Consider the following 26608-nt stretch of genomic DNA (forward strand, 5'->3'; position numbering starts at 1 on the left):
GGATGCAGTTATTAACTGCCTTCAGGGCAAGCCCCTTTTCTAGAATGTTCCTCCACTATTACTGGCTGGCTTCTTAAGTACTTTCAGGGCTTTCCAACAAGCCACGCCCCCTTTCTAGAACGTTCCTCCCCTAACGACTTTTCCCTTCATTTTGTCCTGCGTGTGCCTTCGGATCACACCGTTAAGTTCTCTTCGGTAAGACCTTCCCAGACCAATTTATCTAAATCGAGCCTACCTCGTCTTTTTTTCCCCTTGGTGGTAATTAATTAATAACTACCATTTAGTGGTATGGATTCATTAACCTCATAGTTATTTTATCGGTCATTTTTCTCAGTTAGACTATAAGCTAGTCGTATAGGTAGCACATCATAGGCGTTCAGAAAAATAGGTAACGTTTTCCAATATATCTTTATGATTGTTGTATTCTGTATCGTTTGTACATTTAATAATGTCTAATATAATGCGTGTGTATATTCATGCCCCACAATTACGTACTGATAGATTTTAGGTCTTTGAGGGCGATCAAAACGCATTCTCAAGCTAGCTCAGGAACACTGGTTGCGCAACGGCTGCCAACGGCCGTTAGCAACCATCAGTTGGTCCATGGGATGTACCTAAATAACGCCTCAATTTTTAATTTCAGGAAATAATTTGTTTTTATTCTTTACCCTCACAGTTATGAATATATATTAACATATACATTTAATTGAATGTTAAACGAAAACGTCGCGCTCGGCGTTATAGGGTAAGGATTTACAGCCTTGGCCGTCCCATGGGGCAGGGGCAGTTCTCTGATAGGGTTTATTTGAGCCCGAATGGACTCATTGACCCGAACACACACTCACAGGTGATACATCTGAAGCTTTGAAAAAAGAAAGGGAAAAACAAATTTATTTAAGACGAAACAGAAACGGCCAGAGGGGAGGCGGTCTGCTTGACGAAGTAGACTACATGCTTCCAGGAGTCGCACGCGCCAGGCGGGGCCTGCGTCCGCGTCAACTTTCCACGCCCTCATGCTCCTGATTGGCTGGCTCCCAACGGACCGGAAGTGGAGCCTGGTTCCTCTAGCCCCGCCTCCTCGAGGAGCCCTGTGGCCTCTGCTCGCGTCCAGCCCCTTCGACGCTCCGAAATGAAACCAGCGGCTAGGGGCGGGCCTACGGAGGCTGACGTCGCGGAGGGGGCGGAGCTTTTGCTCGCGGCGCCCGGGGGTTGGATCAAGGAGAGCAGACAGGACTTGTAAAGCGCTCGGGGGTGGCTGGTGCGGACTTCCGCTCCTTTCCGGCCGTGGAGCGGCGGGGACATGGAGATTGGCTAGCGGCTGAAGGGCGGCCGAGCCGGGTGAGGAAGCGCGGCCGAGCGGCCACGAGACCGCCGGCTGGTGGGGTCGGGTCGGGGCACGCGCGCGGCGGCTGGGCGCGGGGTTGCGTCGAGTAACCGTCGCGGCGCGCGAGGCCCTGGCGCGTGGGGGAGGGGTGGCGCAAACCCTGCCGCCTCCCCTGGCGGGTCGTCTTGCCGGAGTTGGGAGCCCTCTGGACGTCTGGTGGGTCTCCTTTCCTATTCAGTGCTCTCTGTGCTCCGGCATTCTGGACGCCAAGACCCCTGACCTTTGAAGCCTGAGAGTCTATTTCGCGGTCGTTTGTGAGCTATTTTTGGTCCCTGCACTGAGCAGTCAATTGGGGAGTGGGGGGGTGGCGGGAGTTTGTGGAGTTCTCCATCTTGGACGTCTCTGTCCCCTCGACGCCCCTCGTTGCTCCTGTTTTAAGGGCTTTCCTTTTGGATAGTGTGCTGATCACGAATGGTCTCCTGAGCTCTCCATGCCCCGCTGGAAGGGGATGGAGTGATGACTTGGGTGTCCTCCCGCTGCTTTAAGGAAACAGAACATCCTCCCCGCCCTCCACCCCCTTCCCCATGAGGAGTTGTTTGCTAGGGCTGAAGGTACCCACACTTGCTCATTGAGGGGTGTCCTAGAAGCTGATGTGGGACTAAGCGTCAGAATCATAGTTCTACCACAGATTTATTGCCTGTGTGCAACAGTAAGTTGCTTAACTTTTTTGAACTTCATTATGGAAAAAGGGATGTTTGTCTGCGGGGTTCATGTGAAGCTCAGATGGAGATAAAGTATAAAAACCACGTTACAAATGGGGTATTTTGTTTTTTAAATTTCAGAAGTAATTCTTTTGGGACCAGAGTTGGGGCATATATGAATGTAAAGCCTCACTCATTTGCAAATAAGCCCAAGAAATTCGGCTAACAGGATCACATCTCTGCACAGGTAATTATTCCTTAAAGACATTTTTCTGTCAATGTGTTACCCTACCAGACTCAGGATTGGTGAGGATAGGGCTCATGGTGTGGGGAACAGAAAGACGGGAGTTCAGAGCAATACGGTAAGTATAATGGTGGAAACATGTTACAGACTTGAAGGAATAAGGAAGCAAGTCATCAGAACCAGACTGGAAGAGAGCATGGTTCAGACATACCTTCAGATGAATGAGGGCACTATGATTTTCAAACATGGCTTTCCATTAGAACGGAATTTCATCATCTGCATGCTTAAAGTTTCTAAGTTGATTTGGATGTGCATTCAAGGTAAACAATCAAGACAAAAATATAGAAGATGGATAGGTTTCAAAGGCTAGATAGAGCTTCCAGGTAATGCCAAACACCCTGAAGAATTGTAGCAAGAGCAAACAAGACAGTAGGTGTAGGGGTACATCAAGAGACACTGCTGAAGGCTGGTTAAGGAGAACCTGTGTGTTGAGCTTGAAAGTTTGAATTTTATCCTAAAATTGTGGAGGAGCTATTTGTGCCTTCAAAATGCAAATTGTGCATAGGAAGAAGAAGTGTTTGAATCGGAAAAGAGGGGAGAGCATGCTGACTTAGAGATCAGGCAGTTACCCAGGCAGGTCATGAAAAATGTATTGAACAAAGGCAGTGACACTAATAAAGTACAGATGTAAACAGAGAGATCCAATGGAACGCATAAAGATGAGCGTGAAAGGGAGATACCAAAACCAGACCCACTTCTATGGAGTTGATTCTGACTTGTAACAATCCTGTATGTAGGTCAAAGTAGAACTCCCTGGGGTTATTAAGAGTGTAAATCCTTGGAGACACAGTACAGGAATTGCGCCCCATCTGACCCCACCACATGGAGGCAAAACAGAAGCAAGAGGAGCAGAGCAAGAAAAGTCCCAAGGGAATGCCAATAATAGACTTTGGGGCCAGGGTGTGGCACCCGTCAGACACGACTGGAAAACACTCCTAGAGGTCAACGACTGGAAAACACTCCTAAAGAGACCTTGAAGTATATATATATTAAAAAAAATACAAAGCTTTACAGGATTGGGGGGAAGGGAGACTCTGGATAGGGCAAGATATGACAAAATAACAATCTCTGAATTATCAAGGGCTCATGAGGGAGGGGGGAAAAAAAGAGGACCTGATGCAGAGGGCTTAAGTGGAGAGCAAATGCTTTGAGATTGATTAGGGCAAAGAATGTACGGATATGCTTTGTACAATTGATGTATGTATATGATATGTGTGGATTGTGATAAGAGTTGTATGAGCCCCTAATAAAATGTAAAAAAAGAAAAGAAAAAAAATGATTAGGGCAAAGAATGTACAGATGTGCTTTATACAATTGATGCATGTATATGCATGGATTGTGATAAGAGTTGTATGAGCCCCTAATAAAATGTTTTAAAAAAAAAAGCTTTACAGGATCAATCTTCACTTGTATCCTTAGGAATAGGTTTGAACTACAGACTTTGTAGTTAGCTCCCCAGAACTTAGCACCAGTAGTGTAGGAAAATTCCATTTTTTAGATCCATTTTTCCACCTTTTTTTTTACAGCACTGGCATGAGTAAGAGATACATTGCATACACTTGGATATTAACTGTAAGTGGCTGGAGTGCATGAGAAAGGTCTATCATTCATTAAGTAGTTGCCACATAGTTAAAATACTGCATAGGAGTTTTACATGCATTCTTGTCTTTGGGAAGCTTCAGTAATAAGTTGTGTTTGAAGTCGTGGTTTGAGTTAGGTTATCTAGTAAAACATGGATGTTATCAAGGATTTCATTTTGCTTGGATGCACAATCAGTGCTCATTGGGCAAATCTGCTACACCAGAACTCTTTAAAAGTTTTGAAGAGGAAGGATGTCATTTTGAGAACGAAAGTATTCCTGACCCATGCAGTGGTATTTTTAATCACCTCATATGCACATGAAAGTTGGACAGTGAAAAAGGAAGAGCAAAGAAGAATTGATGGATTTAAATTACGGTGTTGGTGAAGAACACTGAAAGTACTTATGGACTGCCAGAGAAGAACAAATCTATTTTGGAATATGGATAACCAAAGTGCTCCTTAGAAGCAAGGGCATCAAGGCTTCCTTGTGTGAAGTAATACCTCAGTTGTCAAACGGCTCCAAACTTGAGCTTTCCACTACTTGAGCAGCAAAACTTAAAACAATAACAAAATCGGTTTGTCACTGCTTGATACTTGAACCGAAAGCAAATATATAAAAAAGTCTGTTCTGGCCAAGAGTGAGTCACAGGTTGTGACAGGAAAAAAGAGGTGACGCTTCAGTCTTAAGCCCTGCTCTCACTGAGACGACAGAGTGCTTGTGTTAAAACATTTGCCATTGTGCATTTTTTTGTGCTCGCTTAGCCATGACCCTGAAGAAAGTGATACCAGGAATAAAGTTAAGAGAAAATTGTGAGGACCACAATAGAATGAAAGAAACTGAAATTTTAATTAGATCACTGCTTGCGTGATTGGTGGTTGAATACAACAAGGCTAAGTCGATATCAACATTTTTGAAAAAACTATATGATTAAAGTGAAGTGGAAAATGTAGCAAAAGGTGTGAAGTCATTAACTGCAGAACAACCCAGACCATCAAAGAGGTTGAAAAGTTGCTGTTAATTTAGATGAACCGGAAACAGCTTGATCGCCATAGCGTAACAACAGTGATATATTCAGGAAGGCTAAAAGCCTCTATCGTGAATTATGAGGCCTCAGAACCAGTTTCTTGGCTTTCCTTTTTTCACTTTTATTTTTTAACAGTTTCATTGGTGCATCATTCATACATCACATACTTCAGTAGTTGAATTATACCAAGAAGACATGCACAATCATCACCACAATCAGCCTCAGAATATTTTCCTTATTCTTGCACTCATCACACTAGCTTCCCACTTCTTATCCCACAACACCCGCAAGTTCAGCCACTGTCTCCATAAATCTACCCATCCTGGATCTCGTATGTCCTGTATTATGGGAACAGTATGTTCAGTTCTCGTACTTTTTGGTGTTCGAATATGAATTTGGAATGAATTGAGTTTGATAAAAGAGGTATCACTAAACCTTGGTCATGCTATCAGGAGAGACCAGTTCCGAGGAAAGGATATTAGGCTTGATAAAATAGAGGGTCAGAGAAAGCGTAAGACCTTCATTGAGATGGATTGACATAGTGGCTTCACGTAACAGTGATGAGGATGGTACAGGGCTGGCAGTGTTCTGTGCAGTTGTGCGTAGGGCCAATACGAGTCAGACAAATGGACTTGATGGCACATAACAATAAGAAGGAAGGAGAGTATCGAAGAAAAGAACAGAGGAAGAGGTAATTTATAAATGAGATTAAGGAGAGAAAATGACAGAACTAGGTTGTCTCAGCTAAAGAAACCATGGCATCAAGTTAATTTATCAGGTTTAATACAGAGATTATTAGGGCTTTTTGTACAGTGCGTAGAATCCTGAGGGCAAAAGAGATGAAGTAGGAGATGATATATCTGTATGGCTGTTGCTTTTTTTTTTTCTTTTTATGACTTTTTCAAGAAGCTGGGAAAGGTGAGCAAAAGTGATTGTTTTACAAAAGTAGGATTCACGGCCATTTATAAACAGTAATTTTTGCCCAACAGGAAAGTTAAAAATAGATCCTGTTGAGAAGTCTAGGCTTGGCCATCAGGCTCGTGGTGATTTTAGGTTTTGGAACATAATCTCCTTATGGCTTAATAAGAGGAACCTTAGTATCTAAATTTCTGTTGTTAACTCTTCAGTACTATTCTGTATCTTGTAGATTTCATGTCACTTACCTATTATGTAAGTAACTTTCTATGAGGAAGCTTAGTTTTGCATTCTGGGCCATGGGAGTGAAATAAAAAGTAGGCCCAATTTTCTTAATAGAAAGTTTTTGTTTTTTTTTTGCTGTGTGCTGTTACTTTAAAAATACATAGCACTTTGTACTTCAGTCCCATAATTAAATTTTTAAAGTTTAAATGAAGATTTGCTGTCTGCCAAAATCATTCTGGCAACAATGAATATTTGAGAAAGCTCCAAAATGTTTCATATTGAATGCTCATACAACCACAATCCATACATGCATCAATTGTGTAAAGTATATCTGTACATTCGTTGCCTTCATCATTCTTAGAACATTTGCTCACCACTTAACCCTTGGCATCAGCTCATTTTCCCCTCCCCCTCCCTCATGAACCTTTGATAATTTACAAATTATTATTTTGTCATATCTTAACTGTCTGACGTCTTCACCCACTTTTCTGTTGTCCGTCCCCCAGGGAGGAGGTTATATGTAGATCCCTGTAATCGGTTCCTCCTTTCCAACCCACCCTCCACCTATTCTTTTTTTTTTCCCACCTATTCTTTAGTCTTCCAAGTCCACATCTCTCATTGAATTATATCACCTGAAAAACGGCTTGTGAATTCTGTTACTATATTGATCTTTCAGATAGAAATTCATTGAGTGAAATAGTTGTCTGTTCAGCAAAAAACAGTGAAGATCTGAAGTACTGTGTCACCCTGTATTCCTCTAGTCTGGAGCCGCTTTGAATTTTGGACGATACCTGTTTAGAATCCTCACATTGTCGTTCCATACCCAAATATTCAGTGCTTTATATTAGGTTTCTTTATTTCTTTTTGATCATTAAGGAAATAGGACTGTATTTCTCTCTTATTAGAGCCCAGGGGTGGCTGAGTGGGCACTCCTTGCCTCTTGAAGATGGTAGAATAGTCTGGATAAGGTTTCTTAGTGTGTCATCACCTCTTTCCTTCAAAGACACTTGATAGACATGTCTTCCTAATTTCCCCTGCCATGGAATTTTGATCACACATAATACACTGTGCAATGTATTTTGTTTTTTGTTATTGAAGATCAAAAACTACAGCCTTTAGTGTAGGTTTTAACTCATTGTAAAGAAAACAAAAATCCTCATAACTGGACCAGTAGACATCATAGTGGAAGGAAGATCAAAGTTAAAAATAAAAAGGTCAAAATTGTCAATGATTTCATTTTTACTAAAATCCATAAGCAATGTTCATGGAATCAGCAGTCAAATGAAATGACATTGGATAAGTTACTGCTATTATCAATGCAATTGCGTTATACCCTAGGGCAGCGGTTCTCAACTTGTGGGTCCAGACCCCTTAGGGGTTGGGGTCGAACAACCCTTTCTCAGATCACCTAAGACCATCAGAAAACACATGAATATTTCACAATATGTAATTGCATATTGTATTGTGATTAATCACTCTGCTTTAATTTAATTTTGTTTAATTTGTAACAATGAAAATATGTCCTGCATATCAGATATTTACATTATATTTCACAACAGTAGCAAAATTATAGTTATGAAGTAGCAACAAAAATCATTTTATGGTTGGGGGTCACCACAACATGAGGAACTGAATTAAAGGGTTAAGGCATTAGGAAGGTTGATAACCACTGCCCTACAGGGATGATTGACCAATGTTTTTCTTTTTTTCATAATAAAATGACCACAGTAATTTTAAACCAGTCATTCATAACCTATGGATCAGCAGATGGATTCTGGACTCCTACATAATTCTAGCCCTAATCCAAAAATAGTTCTTATAACATAGCCCTGCTCAATACTTGCCTTCATGAGATAACGGAAGATAAGGGTGCTATAGCAAAGTGGTGAAGAAAGCAGATGGTGCTCGACTATCAATTGGAATAGTGTCTGGGGTCATAAATTTGTATTCAAACAAGCATCCATCTAAGTGAGATGTCAAGTAAATCCACATCGAAGAAGCATACAAGCCTGTGTGATCCAATGATGGCGATAGCAAAATCCAGATATGATGAAAGGAAAATTATTGGAGCTTAAATTGTGAGCACCTAAGATGTGGAAGGCTTGGGAGGACTGTGAGAGTCCAATATAGAAATTAAGCCTCTGATAGATTCCCCTCTAACCACTAGCAAGGGACTAGAACTGCTACTATCAGACAGAGATTGTTGTACACTTGATTGCCATGGGTCAAACCATGGTATAATATGTTTACTTGGTTAGTTGACCTACATCTTGACCCAGCCAGAATTTGTTCTAGGCTCAAATATGTCTCGCTTGTTACATGAAATTTCTTCTCTGGCTTTTAAAATAATGCTGGTGGTATTTTCTTTCCCTTTATCTTTATTATTACTATTTTCTTCATTTTGTTTTTTGTTTATTGTTTCTGTTGGGGTCCCAGTTTGTGAAGCAAAGACAGAATGGATGCGGGGGAGTGGAAAAATTCTAATTGGTTGATGTGGGAGTGATTGTACATTTCCCCATGACATGATTGAATGATTGAACTATTGAATGATATGTAAATGTACTTGTCAATTATATGTACTTGTCAATAAAATAGTTTAAGAAAAAATAAAGAATGGATGCATAGAAAACTGATGCAGTGGCTTATTGGGGGACATGTGGGGGTTAGGGGAAAGGTTGGGTGAGTAGAATTTGGGGAGTGAACAATGAATGCAGGTGGGGGTAGGAGCATTAAAACTGTACCGTGATGATGTATATACAACTTTTAAAAAGTAAGTTAACTATGGAAGTGTATATGTTTATATTATACAAGAAAACTAAAAATAAAACAAAAAAGTTTAATGGTTACCATGGGTGAAGGAGGAAGAGTGTTTGCTTAGGGGTTTTGAGTTCATGTTAAAGGTGATGGAATAATTTGGAAAAGGACATCAATAATGGTAGTACAAAATGCATATAATCAGTGACACTGAACTAACTATACATGTAGAAGTTGTTGAAGAATGTTTTACTGTGTATGTTTTTGCCACAATTTAAAATAACTACAAGAAAAAAAGTGACATTGCATGCATCTCTGCTGCACAAGACCTCTGTAAAGTACTAAAGAGCAAAAATGTCACTTTCAGAACGAAGGTGCTCCTTCAAGCCATAGCATTTTTAGCTGCCTTATATATATGTAAAAGTTGAGCAATGAACAAGAAAGATTACAGAAGAATTGGTGCACTTGGATTATGGTGCTGGTGAAGAATGGTGAAAGTATCATAAACTACCAGAAGAACAAAAATATCTGTCTTAGAAGAATTACACCCAGAATGTTCCTTAGAAGAGAGGCCAGTTAGCCTTCTCATGTAATTTGGATGTGTTCTCAGGAGAGACTTCTTCCTGGAACAAAGCATGTCATGCTTGATAGAGCGTAAGTGACAAAGAGGAAGGACACTCAAGGAGAGGAATTGATGGCAGTGGCTGCAGCAGTGGGCTCAGACAGAACCAATGTGAGCGTGGCACAGTACCTGGACACTGTTTTATTCTTTTGTATATAGGGTTGCTATGAGTTGGAACTGACTTGATAGCTCCTAACAACAAGAGCCTCTGAGCAGACATCCCTGTTTTGCATTTTTCTGGCTCAACAGATCCCCTTGGAAGCCACAGTTTTGATTGGACCTTGCTCGCTTGTATGCTGGTAAATCCTACATGCATTCATAAAATCATCTATATTGACTGTGAATCTTGCTTTTTTAAAAGAGTGTTGGAAAGATGAGCTCTTTGAACTAGCTGATCCTCATACAGCACTTTGGGCAGTTATTGAACTGTAAGCTTATTGAGATTAAAATATTTATGCTCTTCAAATAAAAACAAGTTTAAGCTAAAAAAAAGAAGCTAAATATATATACCCATAATTGAAAATGCCTAGCCATGTGAGATTCCAATTAAGATACTGTCACATTAGTGGTAATTTTAATGGTAACTACCAGTTTCTGGGCTCCAGACATAGTTTCTTCATTGGTTGAGATTGACAGTTGGGTTCATATATGAAGTCTCCCAACCCTTCTTGCAATACTTGATCCACTTGAAAATCTGTTTTATGTGGGACAGAATTCTAAGAAACTTGTTACAAAACTTGAGTGATTTGGGAAGATATCCCCTTTCCTTTTGTTAAACTTTTTGTCTTAGCCCTTACCTCAGATTTGGTTTTCCCATGCCGTAGAAAGATGCCCTTATAGTTGAAGGCACTCTAATGAGACTGAGACAACAGCAGAGCTGGTAGCATCAGGTCAAAAGGGACTCGGCCACAGAGCTAGTGATGGGCCAGACAGCAAGGTGAAGAAGACCTTGTCCTGAGGGTCTAAGCAGGTGGTAGGTTCTGAGGGAGCTGAGTGGAGCCCAGAAAAATGTCATGCACTGAAAGGAAGACTTGTCTATGGACCCTCATCTGTTACTTCCTTAGTAATCAAATGAACCCTAGGTGTCGTTCAAGAGTTCTGTGATGTGTTGCCAAACTCAAAAGGTGAAGGGAGAGTGGCTTGTGTCAGATGGGGTGGGGCACGAGGGGTTCAACAACTGCTTGGAGAATGTGGAAATCTGCATATATTAGACCACTACCTCATAGGAATTGGTTTTGTGCAAATTCTATATTTCAAATTACTCAACACCGGCTATGCCTCTTTGAAATGCAGCTTGTATGAACATTTCCTTCCTGTTTTGCACAACGGGATGTTTTGGGCTTATATGGTATTTTATCTGAATAATGTCGCCTTTTTTTTTTTTAATCAGGGAAGACATTTGCTTTTTGTTTAGCCAAGTTAGACTGCTACTGAGTGTTAAAGGTGACCTCACTACATGCATTTAATGAAGGATAAAAATAGGGGATCTTAACTTTCGTTAGACCTCATTCGAACTCATTTACGGAGTTCTCTTTGGATTCTGGACTCCAGCTTACTTGCTAAGCTCCAGATTTCATGTTCTCTGTAGCTCTGAGAAGCCTGCCATACATGTCTTCATTTATTCTTTGGTATGTGTGGTTCCCTGAACTTCCTCTGGTTCCTGGTTCTTCTGGATACTTTGCTGTCCTTTTGGATTGCTAACGCTTAGAATATTGTTTCATCTTAACTCTTTCGCTGGCCGATGGAAGCGTGGATAGAAAATCAGTACTTTAAAGGCAGTAAAACTTTAAGTATCATGAGTGTTTGTTTCAGTACATCACTAGAATACACCAACCTTTGTACTCTAAAAACTGACCATTCCTTCTCTTCATCAGTACTGCATAGCTTTGAGCTTCCTGTCTACCACAACTTCATATTGCCTTACGGTATGACTAACAAGGTGTTTTCATTTACTTTTTCTCTACTTTTCATGTGTTAAACATAAAGTTTATATGCATGGGTGCACATTTGTCATTGTCAAGCTAGTCAGCAGTATATTCTGGTTGTGGTGGGAGGGACATTTAAAGTTGAAGCTCAAGGTCACTGATAAGAAATGTACCTATTTACAGAGAATAAACTGACCTTGGATGGTGGTGTGTTATTTTTCTTTAGTCTTTCAATGTCTTTTAAATTTCTTTTTCTGAATATAGGTACAGAATGAGTACATGCTGTTGGTGTACGCCAGGTGGTGGTTCCACGGTTGATTTCTTAAAGCGCTATGCAGCCAGAACCCCTACCAGTGAATTTCGAACAGCTGATGAGGATCTCTGCTATTGCTTGGAGTGCGTGGCTGAATACCACAAAGCACGAGATGAATTGCCATTCTTGCACGAGGTAATTTAGATTATGGGTGATAACTGTAAGATTGATAACTAGGATGAGAATAAATTTAAACTTAGATATGAAGGAAATGATATTTAAACTCTGAAGGCTAAGATTACTAGTTGCACCTCCAGTACCTTGGAGCTTAGTAGGTGCTAAGTAAGTGCTAATTGATGAAGAGAATTAAATTGAAACCTAAAGCAGAATTTTATGATTCATTAATCATTTTAGTTTAACATCAGTTTTATGAGAATTTATGTTTAGAATTCTTGTTGTTTTAATAACTTATTTTCAAGGATATTCTGTTTTGGTTGTTTTTTAGTGCCAGTTTTATGAGTACTTGACAGTATATTTGATTTGTCTGAATGGCTTGGTGATTTTCATTATTGGTGAATAGTTTTTTCTTTTAATTAATTAAGGAACCAAATCATCTGGAATGTTTGGATACATTTAAGCAGCCCCCGTAGGCACACACACACCCTCTTTTTCCCTGTAGGTTTGAACAGAAAGTGTAAGTTTATTGATTCAAGGGGGGGATACTTTGGAAAAGAAGTTCTAGTCTAAAAGGCCTCTACTGTTTTCTTGTTGTAAATATATTGGCAATTTTACCAATTCAACCACCTATACTTGTAAAACTTATTTATAGAAACTACAACAATTGGCTGTGCAACCCTATGCCCAATTATGTGATTTCTCCATCATTGTTACCATCCCATCTTCATCCTGCTCCCAGCAACCACCAACAAACCTTTTCTTTGTTTTTTAATGGTTTTCTTTTTTAAAATTAGTTTTATTGAGCTAAAATTAACACAGTATATTATTCAGTAGTTCGGTCATACTAAGAACTATGCATTTATCATCAGAGTCAACTTTGGAACGGTTTCTTCCTTGTACCCATTGGTATTGATTTCCCATTTTCCCCAGCCTCCTTTGTGGTGCCCCTGCGGCCTCCCCCCAAACAAAACAAAAAAACACTGCCATTCAGTTGATTCACAGCAACTCAGCTAATTATTATTTCAGTTGACTGTCTGCATCAGTCTTGGCTTTCCTATATAGAAAGAACACAAATAAAACAAGAATGAAGAATAGAAAAAAAGGACCCAGCACCAATGATCATATAAACAGTGAAGGACCTCAGTCTAAGACAAACCTTGGTCTTGATACATTTGTCTTTTTTAGTTGTCTGTCAGAAAAGTTGCACAATATTTGTCCTTTGTGATCTACTTATTTTGCTCACATAGTCTTTAAAGTACCCTCTGTACCGCAACAATGTTTCTCCTACTGGCTGATTAGTATTCCACTGTAGCTATGTACATTTGTTTGTCCATTCATTTGCAGATGAATCTCTTGTTTCTGCCTTTGACTTGTGAATAGTGTTGCAATGAGCATTGGGGTACAAGTCTCTGTATAAGTCTCAGCTCTTAAATAATTAGATGCCAAGGAGTGGAGATGTTGAGTCATAAAATAGTTTTTAGTTTTGGGGTTTAAAACATTTTTTTTATTGAGGAGCCACCATAATGGTTTTTATGGGGATACCATTTTTCATTCCCCCCAGAAGTGGCTATGGGTTCCAAATTTCCTCATATTCTTACCAGCATTTGTTGTTATTTTTTAAACCTTGACATCCTCATGGGCAAATTTGATCTAAAATAGTATCTGATTGTAGTTTCGTTTTGCATCTCTGATGACTAACAGCATTGAGCATTTTTTTTTTTACATGTTTGGTAGTCATTTGAGTGACTTTGGAGATTGCCTTTTTTATGCTTAAATGTCAGTTGTCAAATTATTATTCCTGTTAAATAGTTTATAAATACATACTCCCAGTCAATCGCTTGACATTTTATCTTCTTGGTAAATCTTTTGATGAACAGGAATTTTTGTTTTGTTTTAATGAGGTCCCAGTTATTTTGTCTTTTGTTGTTTAGTCATTGTTGAAAGGCCTGACAGCTTTTCCCTTGCTTGTTCTTATGAGAATTTTATGGTTTTAGTGTGCACATTTAAGTCCTTTAATCCATTTAGAATTTATTTATTTTTTATATGTGATGTGAGACATGACTATTTCATTTTCTTTTCATGAGCAATCCAATTTTCCCAGCACTGTTCATTAAAGAGACTCTTGACTCATTGAATGGGCATTAGTACCTTTGTCAGAAATCAGTTGGGCATATATGTAAGAGTTCTTTCTGGCGGCCTCCCAGTTGAATTCATTTAGCATGTTGATTGTTACATTGGTACCAGGATGCTTTGATTGCTATAGTGGTGATAGTGTTTTTTTATAATCAGGAAGTGTGAATCCTGTTATTCTTGTTTTCTCTTTCAACATTGTTTTAGCTATTGAAACCTCTAGGTTTTCCATAGAAAGTGGGGAATTCATTTTTTTTATTTCTCTGAATAAGGGTGTCAGACCTATTATCAGAATTTTTGAATCTGTACATGGCTTTGGGTAGTATTGACATGTTAACAATATTAAATCTTTCAATCCATTAATATGGAAAATTTTTCCACTTAAATACAATGCTTTATAATTTTCATTATATAAATTTTTCTAAAATCTCTGTTTAGATTTGTTCCTATTATTTTACTCTCGTAGATACTACTATAAATGGAATTGCTTCTCTAACTTCCCTTTTTGATTTCTTATTACTGGTATATAGAAACCCAACTGATTTTTGTTTGTTGACTTTATACCCTGCAACTTTGCTAAACTCGTCTATTGCCTATAGAGTTCTTATTTCTTAATGACTATAAATGGACTGAAATTTCTCAGGGCAAGGATATTTTTTCAGTTATAGTAGACAAGGTGAAAATTATGAATATATAATGTCAGGGGAAGCCAACCCCTAACACATCATTATGTAGGTGCAATTGTACAGCGATAATAAGTAAAGATCATAGTAAAGTTATAGAGAGCATGAGAGATAGAAGTATTGAAATAAATGGAGTCAGACACAATTCATAGTAGCATGTTCACCTCAGCCCTGCTTGATGGTCCACATGGAGGGAGAGAGCGCCCTTTAATGCTACCCCAGGCTTTTTATCTTCTCTGGGACATGCAAGCCCCCTAATTACAGGTGAGGACATATGTCACAGGAAGGGGCTGTGCTTTAGGTAATATGCTAATGAGAGGGGGGTCGTCTAGGGACATACACACAATAGGAAGAGGAGGGGTTGGGGGTACACATGTGACAAGATGGGTGGATCCTAGAGTCAGGATGGCAGCCTAACTTTGACCTAGTCTCTAGATCTCCATAGGATCCATTATCAGTAGGGTGTAAACCCCACCTACTGGAACCAGGTAGATGACTGCAGGCATCCATTGTCCCTAACAGCAGGGAGTGGGGCCCACTGCAGTCTGGCACCTGATCCCCCTCAGGGAGGATGCCTGTGAGCATCTGACCTCTCCCCACAATATAACTGAATGTTTGGCTTATTACAATTATGTGATGAAAAAGCACAGGTCGTAGAGATATGTGAAAAAATTGAAGGAAAGAGATGATTTTATGAATTTGTGTTGAGAAAATTTTTACATTTTAAAGCTCCCTAACTGAAATATTAACCCTTGTGTGCCTGCTAAACCTGATGTTAACTATGTCCTAGGTCTAGAAGATAAAGGCAAGTCATAGAAGGACCAATTTCATGATTTTCACAAAGAAGTTCTAACTTCTCATTTCCTTTTTGATAGTTGATAGAAATGTTAGGATACTTCTATCAAAAATGTGCAAAAAAGTTTTTAAACATTTCATATTCTATTTAATCTTATGACTATTTAATTTTATAGAAGCAGCCATGTTCAGTGAGCGTTTTTAGTAAATAAATCTAAAAGTGATACATAATGCATCTTTAAATTTCTGTTTACAAAGCTTTTATATAGTCATTTAACATTTTGTTGATTATAAAATATACTATTTTTCTTTTCCTGTAGGTTTTATGGGAATTAGAAACTTTGCGTCTCATAAATCACTTTGAAAAATCCATGAAAGCAGAAATTGGAGATGATGATGAATTATATATTGTAGACAATAATGGAGAAACACATTTGTTTGACTTTACTGGCCAAGACTTTGAAAATAAGCTTCGAGTTCCCCTTCTTGAAATACTGAAATATCCTTATCTGCTTCTACATGAACATGTTAGTGAGTATCTTGGGTCCTTTCAATTTATATTTTACTACTTAAAAAATTTAAGTCTTTATGTTTATATTGAAGATTTGATTACAAATGTATTTAAGGAGCTCTGGTGATGCAGTGGTTAAGCATTGGGCTGCGATTCCCAAGGTCAGCAGTTTGAAACCGTCGGCTGCTTCTTGAGAGAAAGATGAGCTTTCTCCTTCCATAGAGTTAGTCTCAAAAACACATAGGTCAGTTCTACCCGGGATTTCTAGGGTTGCTATTAGTTGACATTGACAGTGAGTTTGTTTTTAGAAACCTTTATTGAGGGTAACTAATTTTTATTTTTTATTACTTGTGGTGTTTTATTTCATTTGTTTATTTTAATCATTTTATTGGGGACTCTTACAGTTTTTAGAACAATCCATACATCAGTTGTATCAAGCACGTTTGTACATATGTTGCTGCCATCATCATACCGAAAACATTTCTTCCTCCTTGAGTTCCTCTTTTTATCCCCTCCCGCCCCCATAGGGTAATTTTATTTCCCCCCTTTTATTAACAAAAGTTTTCAAGCATAGAGGTTGAAGGAACTGTAGAGTGAATACCATCACATACACATGTTAACATTTTGCCCTCTCTGCTTTAGGGTAAATGTGAGTCTATTCAGGACATTTCTCAAAAAGAAGAGTAATGGGAATTTTCTACAAAGCAACAAGTCTTAGAATGGTGGTACCATAGACCAGTGGAACAGAATAGAGAGTCCAGAAAAACGCCAATTATGTTTGGAGAATTTAGTGTTTGATGATGATTGCATTTCATGTCTGGAGAGCAGATGAATTAGTCAGTGGGATGAGAACAATTTCGGGGAGCAAAGCTGACTTCATTTCCTACTCCTATATCATGCATCTAAGAGGTATCCCTGGAGATCATTACCGTATATGCTCTTGTATAAGCTGAGTTTTTCCAGCACATTTTTAATGCAGTTTTTGTGGTAAAATTAGGTGCCTCGCCTGATACGCTGGTTGGCTTATACTCGAGTATTTACGGTATGCCTTGTAAAAGATGGATGAGCAAGCTAGTAAAGTCTGAATAATTCATAGTATATCACAGGGTTAACTGATACACTTTGTTAGGCAGGTAAAAGTTCTTTTATTCACACTATCAGCATTTTAATGCCTCAGTTTAAAACAACAAAAAGCTTTTCTTATGTATACAGAACAAGGAAGTCTTATACTTGGAGGCTTGGTAAGTAGATATGACTTGTTGCTTCTTTTTTATTTAGATGAGCTATGTGTTGAAGCACTTTGCCGGATGGAACAAGCCAATTGCTCTTTTCAGGTTTTTGACAAACATCCAGGAATCTATTTGTTTTTGGTCCATCCCAATGAAATGGTGAGTACCAGTCTTAGCGGTGCTTTAAGCATTTTGAATGGTAAGCAGTGGAAAGAGCTGCTTTTTAGTGTATGTAAATAGAGAAAATATAGGTGTTTGGTGTGTATTTTGTTAAAGATGTTTGCTGTTTTTTTTTCTTTATTATAAAAATTCCATAGATGTGTAGGGTTAAAGAAAAAGATCCAAGAGGATAAGAAGTAATTCTTTAAAAAGCATGTTTAAGCCTAAAAGACAAATAAGGGAAATTTGCACTTAAAAAATATATATAAAATCATTGTATTGGGGGCTGGTACAGCTCTTAACGCAATCCATACATATGCATCCATTGTATCAAGCACATTTGTACATATGTTGCCATCATCATTCTCAAACCATTTTCTTTCTACTTGAGCCCTTAGATAAGCTCATTTAACACCCTCCCCAACCTTACCTTCCTCCCTCAGGAGTGCTTGATTTATAATTTTTTTAAATTTCAAATTAAACTTATAGAAGAACTAATTAGTACATGTATGTGCCATTTAAAATATTTTTATAACAAAATACTTATGCTGAAATTTAGGTAAATTGTCACAGGCTTTCCTATATAATTACCAAGGAAATGTAGCCCAAAGCTTTAACATTATATGAGTTTGATAAGAACATGTAAAGGAAATGTTTGAGAAATATGTCTTTGTGCTATAAAAGTGGCTGGAATATTTTTATATATAAGGTTGGCTTTCTTCCTTTTATTTATTGAATAAAAAGTTTGAGCTTCTATTTGACCTTTTTACTATGATGCTTTCTTTTAGCATAAAACATGGCCCTAATGACTAAGCTTGCAGAAATTAAAGATTTTAACCGAATGCCTTTCTATTTCTTCAGTGGCTCCATAAGAAAGCAGTAGCTTAATGTCATCTACTTAGTCAATCCTTTACAGTGAAAAATAGTTTAGTAAATAAATCCTTAAGTTACTTTGGTAAAAACAGAACGTAAATGAACTTTCAACTTCAGAATTACATATTTGCTAAAGCAGATGCTGAGTAGGATAGATGAAACTAATTTCACTCAGTGTAAAAAGTTTAAGTGAGGGAGGATGTCTCATATTAGTTCAACCAGTTCACCTGAAGCATCAAAGAAAAATAAAGATTCTATAAAAATGAAGTATCTGAAAAAAAAAAAAAATGAAGTATCTGGATAATTTACAATCTAGAGTTCTAGAATTGCTGAGATTTAAAGATATTTTTATTCATGTTTCTTAGGAAGTCCAATTCAAAACATAATTCCCAGTATCCCACCCTCTCCAAGAAAGAGATTATGCATTTTCTGAAAATTTCCAACTCATAAGATCAAAGGTTTAGGAGGGAGTCGGGAGCAAGGAGGGAGGGGGAAAAATGAGGAGCTGGCCCAAGGGTCTTCAGTGGAGAGCAAATGTCCCTAGAATGGGGGCAACGCATGCGCAAATGTGCTCTACACAGTTGATGGCATGTATGGATTGTGACGAGCCATATGAGCCCCCAACAAAATTATTCACCAAAAAGAGAATATTAAGTAAATAGAATAAAAATGTATATAGATGAAAAGTGACACAATTCTTGATTTTACTACCTTTGAAACGTACTATAGATATAGTATATGCATATAACTCTGACACCATCTCTGAGACACTTTCCACATTTTATTTACATTTTTAAGACTTTCATCTCAAAACCACATATCCATACACTTTTTTCTTTTTGTGTTGGTTTCACTTAAATGCCTAGTTTGTTAAACAAAGACTGTAAACAGATATTTACTACATGCTGCATGTAATACACAGAAACGACTTAACAGAAGTTCATCAATGCCCCCACTTTTAAAATTTATAAAGAAGTATCAAAGCAATCCTGAACATAATTTTGAAACTAATAGTAGTTAGCACCCACACCGCTTCAAAATTTAACACAATTGCAACAATACTCATTGTACCCACTACTTTAAACAAGTTTTACTGCAGCTCTTTCATAAAGCAAGGTGGATAAAGCATGCCCTTGATGGTTTCCTCCTGGAGACTGGTTTTCACAGACATGAGTATATCCTTGCACAGAAACCGGACACTTCTCCAGCAAGCTTTCATCTTGTACACCTGAATTGTTTTCAGTAGTCCAGGTTTATGCAGAAGTGAAAGTATTTTGATAAGGTAGAAGGGCTGCATTTTTCCTCGTGTGGCTTGAAAACATAATGGGTGTACATATATTAGGTATATTCTTAACCAAATGTCCAGGTCATGTTTACCAGCTGGAATTCTTTCACTTAATGTGTGGGTATTTTGCATTGTGATACTTAATCAAGACATTAACATGAATAGAAGGTTGTTGATTTAAGACAAGTTTGAGATATACTAAAATCAATTGTTGTATGTTTGTCCTTCTGGTGCCTGTGGAAGTTTCATATTTTCTTTGGACATCATTAGTTTTAGCTCTTGAAGTACAACTTTAATATTATAGGAATTTTTCCATTTTGCTAATGCTGGAATACTGCCTGCATCCACCATTCCACTGGAGTTATTTATTCTGTTCATGTTAATTTTTGTTACAAATGTAACCGATGGAGGTGCTTCTGGATATTTAAGTCCACATTCTACTTTCAAGCTATAGATTCTGTTTTCATAATTTGTCCTTGGTGGCCCAATAATCATGCCTGTCCACCTGGTAAGTGTCCTATCTTCATCATCTTCAAAGCCCCAGCTAACTGTATCATCGCCTACTCCTTTTTGTCATTTTTCAAGTTCTTCCAACAAACGAAAATTATGAGGAACTTTAGCACCTGTGGAGACCGCCATCATCTCCTGCAGCCCAACGCTGCCGCGTAATTTTTTTTTCATGTCTTAAACTGACCAATGTCTCCCCACTTTTCTGTTGTCCTTCCCCCTGGGAGGGGTTATATATAGGTCATTTTGATTGGTTCCCCCATTATACCCCTACCTTCCCATTAACCTCCTGGTATCATTAGTCTCATTGGTCTTGAGGGATTTATCTGTTCTGGAGTCCCTGTGTTTCCAGCTCTTGCTTATACCAGTGTATATGCTATAGTCGAGCTGGATTTGTAAATGTAGATTTGGGGTCATGATAGTGGGTGTTTGGGGGTAAACATTAAAGAACTAAAGGAAAATTGTTTGTTTCATAGGTGCTATACTGGACCCTGACTGGGTCATCTCTTCCTTGTGACCCTTGTGTGAGGGGATGCCCGATTGTATACAGATGGGCTTTGGGTCTCCACTTTGCACTCCCCCTCATTCACATTGATAGAATTTTTTTGTTTTGGGTATTTGATGCCTGATCCCTTCGACAACTCATGATCCTACCGGTTGGTGTGCTTCAACCATGTGGGCTTTGTTGCTTCTCAGCTAGATGGCCGCTTGTTTATCTTCAAGCCTTTAAGACCCCAGGTGCTATATCTTTTGATAGCCGGGCACCATCAGCTTTCTTCAACACATTAGCCTATGCACCATTTGTCTTCAGCGATCATGTCGGGAAGGCAACAGAATAAGTGTAACAGCCTTTTCACGAAGATGGCGAAGAAGGAAGCTCCTGCCACTCCCAAAACGGAAGCTAAAGCAAAGGTTTGAAAAGCCAATAAGGCCGTGCTGAAAGGCGTCCACAGCCACAAAAAAAAGAAGATCCGCACGTCAGTCACCCACCTTCCGGCGGCCCAAGACCTTGAGACTAAGAAGGCAGCCCAAATACCCTCGGAAGAGTGCCCCCAGGAGAAATTAGCTGGACCATTATGCCATCATCAGGTTCCCCTTGACCACAGAGTCTGCCATGAAGAAGATCGAAGAGAACAACACACTGGTGTTCATTGTGGATGTCAGAGCCAACAAACACCAGATCAAACAGGCTGTGAAGAAGCTCTATGACCTTGACATAGCAAAAGTCAACACCTTGATCAGGCCTGATGGTGAGAAGAAGACATATGTTCGACTGGCTCCTGACTATGACGCTTTAGATGTTGCCAACAAAATTGGAATCATCTAAAGTGAGCACAGCTGGCTAATGCTAAATATAAACTTTTTCAATATAAAAAAAAAGAATAAGCATAACAGAATGTTGGGTTATCAGAACAAAGTATTCTGGCATTGAGGGAGTACTTGAGTAGAGGCCCAATGTCCATCTGCTACCTTAATACTTATACTTATATGAATACAGATCTAACCCCCTATCATTACATATAATATATATATGTACATGCTGTATTTAGACTTCTGTAAATGTTCTATGCCTCCTAGTGTGCTCTGATCAGATGTGCCCCTCTCCCTGGGCTAGAGCTGTCGGAAGTGGATTCTTCGGGGGGAGGAGAGGGGGGTGACCATGTAGTTGGGATTGGGGCTGGCCCAGCAGACCCCTCTATTGGTTCCCTCCTTCATGTCATTATGTTGCATTCATGTCTTGGCTGAAGTCTGATCTCTCTCCCCCTCCCCTGTGGAGCTAGGAACAGTACCTTCTTGGGTGGGTGAGTGCCCTGTTTCCCCACTACCTATGTCTTTTTTTTTTCTGTCTTTGCCCCTCCTTTTTTGTTGACTGCCATATGTATTCCTGGATTGGGTCTGGCCCCTGCCATACTACCTGGACCTCACCCTAAGAATGTACTTAACAGTAGTTTTTCTCCTCTATGCCCCTTTTGCATTTTTTAAGTTTACCTCAGCGGACTCATGTTGTACTTTTGTGCTTAGCTTACTTTTCTTAATATAATTTCCTCCAGTGTGACGATATGCTTCATACGTTCATCACTGCTTTTTTTACTCCATTGTATGTATGTACCACAGTTTTTCTTTTTTTTCTTTTTTATTTTAACAATTTATTGGGACTGATACAATTCTTTTCACAGTTCATACATATACATACATCAATTGTGTACCACAGTTTTTCAATACACTCGTCAGTTGACGGAAGTTTGGGTTGTTTCCAACTCCTTGTGATTGTGGACCGTGCTGCAATGAACATTGGAGCATAAATGTCTGGCTGTGGTTTGTTTCTTGCCTCATCTGGGTATATGCCCAGTAGCAGAATTGCTGGGTCATATGGTAACTCGATTTCCATCTGTTGTATAGATATCGCCAAATCAATTTCCATAGTGGCTATACATACCTACAATTGCACCAGCAGTGGATGGGAGTTCCTATCTCACCACAGCCCCTCCAACATTTGTTAACTTTCTGATTTTTTGAATTGGGTGATCTTTGAGGGTGTTAGATGGAATCTCATCATTGTTTTAATTTGCATTTCTCTTATGGCTAATCATCATGAGCATTTTCACATGTTTATTGGCCATTTGTATTTCTGCCCTTATGAAAGTTCTGTTTGTTTGTTTTTTCATATAGTAAGCTAGCAGAGTACTATAGATTTTAGTAATAAGGCCTTTGTTTGATGTATCATTGCTAAAGATGTTTTCCCAGTCAGTGGGCTCTCTTATTATTCTCTTGGTGAAATCTTTCGATGTACCCAGGTGTTTTACCTTCAGTATATCCCACCTGTTAATTTGTGCCACCTCTGTATTTGTGTCCTTCCCTATTTACTTTAGCCTATGTGTTCCTTGCGCCAAAGTTCTTCAGGCCTCCCAATTCCCTCATTGATGGCCCTAATAGTTTGAGGTTTTACTCTGTGATTAACCTTGAGTTTATTCTTGTGCATGAAGTGAGGTAAGGGTCTTGCTTCTTTTTGCTGCAGGTAGATATCTATTATTTCCAGCACCTCTTGTTGAAGAGGGCTTCTGCTTCCCATTTGATGTTTTTGGGACCCCTATCAAAGATCAATTGTATGCTGATTATTTTATTTCTGGGTTTTCAGTTCTTTTCCATTGGGCTGGATATCTGTCATTATACTAATACCACACTGTGTTGACCACTGTGGCTGTCTAATAGGTGCTAAAGTCAGGTACTGCAAGCCCTCCAAATTTGGACTGTGAGCACAAGGGCAAGAGAGCATGTTGGGGCATGCCCCTTGACTATTTTATCGTGCCCTCGTGGCTGGGGGGTGGGGTGGGGGGGCGGCAAGGCGTATTTGAAGTTACTGATCTAACTGGTTGAGTTAGGCCTGTGATATACCTAAGGTGGATGTGGCCAAGGAATTGGTTTTAACTGGGCTTAGGTCGCTTGTATCTAAGCATGCTCAGTTTTGGGTTTCTGTCATAGGTGTCTAATAGTTGCCTAATTTCTTTCCAACCTCCTTTATGGGGCCTTTACAGGTATGGGAGGGACAACCCCTGTCCCTTATTTAGCAGACTAAAAGAACTATATGGAACAGCAGAATATCTATCAATTCAAGTTTATATTTTTCATTAATTAAAGTATTTAAAACAGATTATTTCTTTTTTGTTTCAGTATTTCAAAGGTTGTAATCTTTATGTATTAAAACAGTTGTGTGTTTTTTTTTCAGTATTTCAAAGGTTGTAATCTCTATTTTTTAGATTATTATATTGGGGGGCTTGTTAGAATCCACACATCAATTGTATCCGACATATTAGTATATATATTCCATCCTTCTTTTCTAGACATTTACTTTCCATTTAGCCCTTGGGTTCAGGTCCTCTTTTTTTTTTCCCCCCACTCTCCTCCCCCCAAAGTAAATGATTCCTAAAATAATTTTTAATCAAAACGAGTAAAATAAAAAAGGGTGACGGAGATCCCAAGAGGTTAGAAATGAAAAGGGACACAAAAATCAGAATAGTGGGGCCATCCTAGCTGGGACCACAATAGGTGGTTCTAGGTAAAATAGAAGAAAAATGTAGAACATAACTTAAATTCTTTAAAGAGTCTAGGCTGAGTGAGCCTCTTGAGACTAGAGGACCACTTGAGACACTCCATAAACCTTGATCAGAAAGTTCCCTCATGATCACCTTTCAGCAAAAGGGCAAAGTGGCATACAAAATAGAGGCTATTACCTATAACAATGATGGGTGTTCTAAAATACCATTTCTATGAGAACAAAAGCTCAATATTTATTCTAAAGCAAAGACAAGCAGATAAGGGGTCAGGGAAACTAGAGTACTGGAGATGGAACAGTTAACATGATTAAAATGTTAGTACTTTGTGAAAAATTTAACTAATATCACTGAACATTTTGTGTGGAAATTACCAAACAAGAACCTCACTTGCAATATAAACTTTCACCAGAAACACAAACTGTTAAAAATGAGAAAAATCCAGGACATTGTTTAGGAATAAAAGTAGAGGGCCACACCAGTGCGTAGATTTTTTAATTTGTGATTTGACTGACATTTGATGTTTTATCATGTGGTGAGGGTAGGCTGTGCTGCAGGTTACACGTACAATGGTGTCTAGAAGTTCCTATATTAAGTTAATAGTCATGAAGTGCTGCTCTGCTTATATCGGCAAGAAAGGAGGTATTTTAAAAAAAAACATTAAAAAATGAGCAATAGCAGTTGCATTCCATCCAGGATAGTGTAATCTCAGTCTGTTCTGTGCAAAAGGTATAACAATGAACATGTCAGAAAAGGGGAAATTAAAAGTTACAGTCCCTTCCCCCCAAATGTTTTTGTATACCCTCAGTAGAACAGAAATACAAAATGGTCAATGGTGATAGATCTGTAGACCTGAATTGTCAAGCTGGCTGAGGATTCAGCTTGCGAAGGAGAAAGGGAATTGCCTGTGTACTCCGGCAATCCAAGAACTAGAGCTAAGCTTACTTCAAACAAGGGTGGGGCTCTCATCTCTGTGAATGAAGGTTGTCATCTGTGTGTTCTCTGGGACTGGCCTTTTAAAGGCTATGTTCATAATAGAGGAAGCAGGTGTAACTTGGCAACCAGAACCTTGGGTATGTACTTTCAGGACATGTGCAGAATCTTTATATGTCAACAACAAAATGTAGACATCTTGAGCTGCCAATATATGAGACACGATATATGAGACCCAATTTTGGAATAGGTCTCTAGGAGCTAGATAAAGATGATCTTTTATAGTTAAGGGAATTGATTTGACAGGAGGGGAAGCGAAGGGAACACAAAATACCTCCCTCTGAATGAGCTGAGCTTGTAAACAATCTCAGAAAACAGGTAAGAATATTACACTTGGTACATAATACATTTGTACATAATATTACATTGTTAAACAGCTAAGACCAAGACAGGTAGCCAAAATCAGCCAAGTTGGCTCTTTCCCCTAAGAGAAACTGGGTGGACAAGGACCTGGGATAAATAATACTTACATAATTATCAGTGTCAACTCAAACATTTGATCCAGGGAAGGCAGAAATGAGGGCAGTGTAGAACCCATTGTTTTGGAAGAGGTGTGATTGTGAGACCATGAGACAAGCAGATAGGGGCCAATTGACCCCTTCAACACTATCTGCTCTTGGCTTTTAAGGACTTGGGAATTGATCTAGTAGTATCTTCTCCTATTGCTCCTTTTGGGAATAAATGATGATTCTCTAACTTTAGAAGTCATATTGTAATTTGTAGCCTCCTACCCTTAAAGTTATTGGGACTCAGCTAGACTGAAGGAAAATTCACAGGTCAAAATAACAGACATAGGAAGAACCTAGATTTCAAAAGAAGCAGAAATAATAGGATAATTATCCAGTAATTTAAACTTTTAATGAATATGCTAAAATACTATAGATAAAGGAAATGAACAGTATTAAAGAAGAATTAAAAAGGCAGTTATAAGATAAGTAGAAAAAATTTAAAACAGTGATAAGATTTAGGAGATGGTATAAATAACCTTGGTATGGCTGAAAACATCAGTTGCTGAATTAGGAGTCCAGATTCTCCTAAGAATGAAAAGGATAGAAAATAGAAATAAATGCTAAGATTGTTAATAAGGAACATCTATTATTTGGATCTGAAGAAATTTTAGAAAGAAAAAATTAGGGAGAGATGAAATACTTGGGGGAATGAAAAATTAAGTGGAAATAAAGATGATGTCAGATGGCAAGGATTTATAAAGTGTGTCACAAAAGAGAGAAGAACCGTAGACATATAATAGTGAACTTGTTAACAACATCAAGGACAAGTTCAGGAAGTTTGTTCTAAGATTTAACCGAATACAAAGATACAAGGGTAAGTTAAAAATATTGCCTATTAGGGTTCCAATTTGTTCATTCACAGGTTTATTCCAAGCAAAGTAGGTTCTCAAGTTCTCTCAGTAATAGACTTGACTTAGTCTCAGTAGTGTGCCTTTAGGCTGAAGGATGCTTTCTGTGAACTTTTTTGAGGTGATGGCTAATAGAAAATTTAAAACAAAACCCAGTGGCCACTTTAGAGAATCATTGAGACCTTGTGCCAAGTTTATAGAATGCTGCCCGTAGATAAAACAATAGTTTTT

At 38.6% G+C, this 26608-nt stretch overlaps 1 protein-coding gene and 1 pseudogene across 2 annotated transcripts in view; one reads left to right on the top strand and one right to left on the bottom strand.

Moving 5' to 3' along the window:
- Positions 1-1204: 1204 nt before the first annotated feature.
- Positions 1205-26608, top strand: part of SETX (senataxin) — a 106025-nt gene continuing 80621 nt past the window's right edge. The window contains exons 1-5 of one of the 2 annotated variants that reach the window (XM_075560584.1): positions 1205-1338; positions 2167-2272; positions 11641-11824; positions 15735-15945; positions 17204-17313. In XM_075560584.1, coding sequence (XP_075416699.1) covers positions 11648-11824; positions 15735-15945; positions 17204-17313 — 498 coding nt within the window. In that variant the 5' untranslated portion in view covers positions 1205-1338; positions 2167-2272; positions 11641-11647. Of the gene's footprint in view, positions 1339-2166; positions 2273-11640; positions 11825-15734; positions 15946-17203; positions 17314-26608 lie in introns of those variants that run through there. The other variant, XM_075560585.1, reaches the window with a different exon arrangement.
- Positions 19553-20110, bottom strand: LOC142458021 (ubiquitin-conjugating enzyme E2 variant 2 pseudogene; annotated as a pseudogene).

Source organism: Tenrec ecaudatus, chromosome 10, assembly GCF_050624435.1.
Source record: "Tenrec ecaudatus isolate mTenEca1 chromosome 10, mTenEca1.hap1, whole genome shotgun sequence".
NCBI classification, from domain to species: domain Eukaryota; kingdom Metazoa; phylum Chordata; class Mammalia; order Afrosoricida; family Tenrecidae; genus Tenrec; species Tenrec ecaudatus.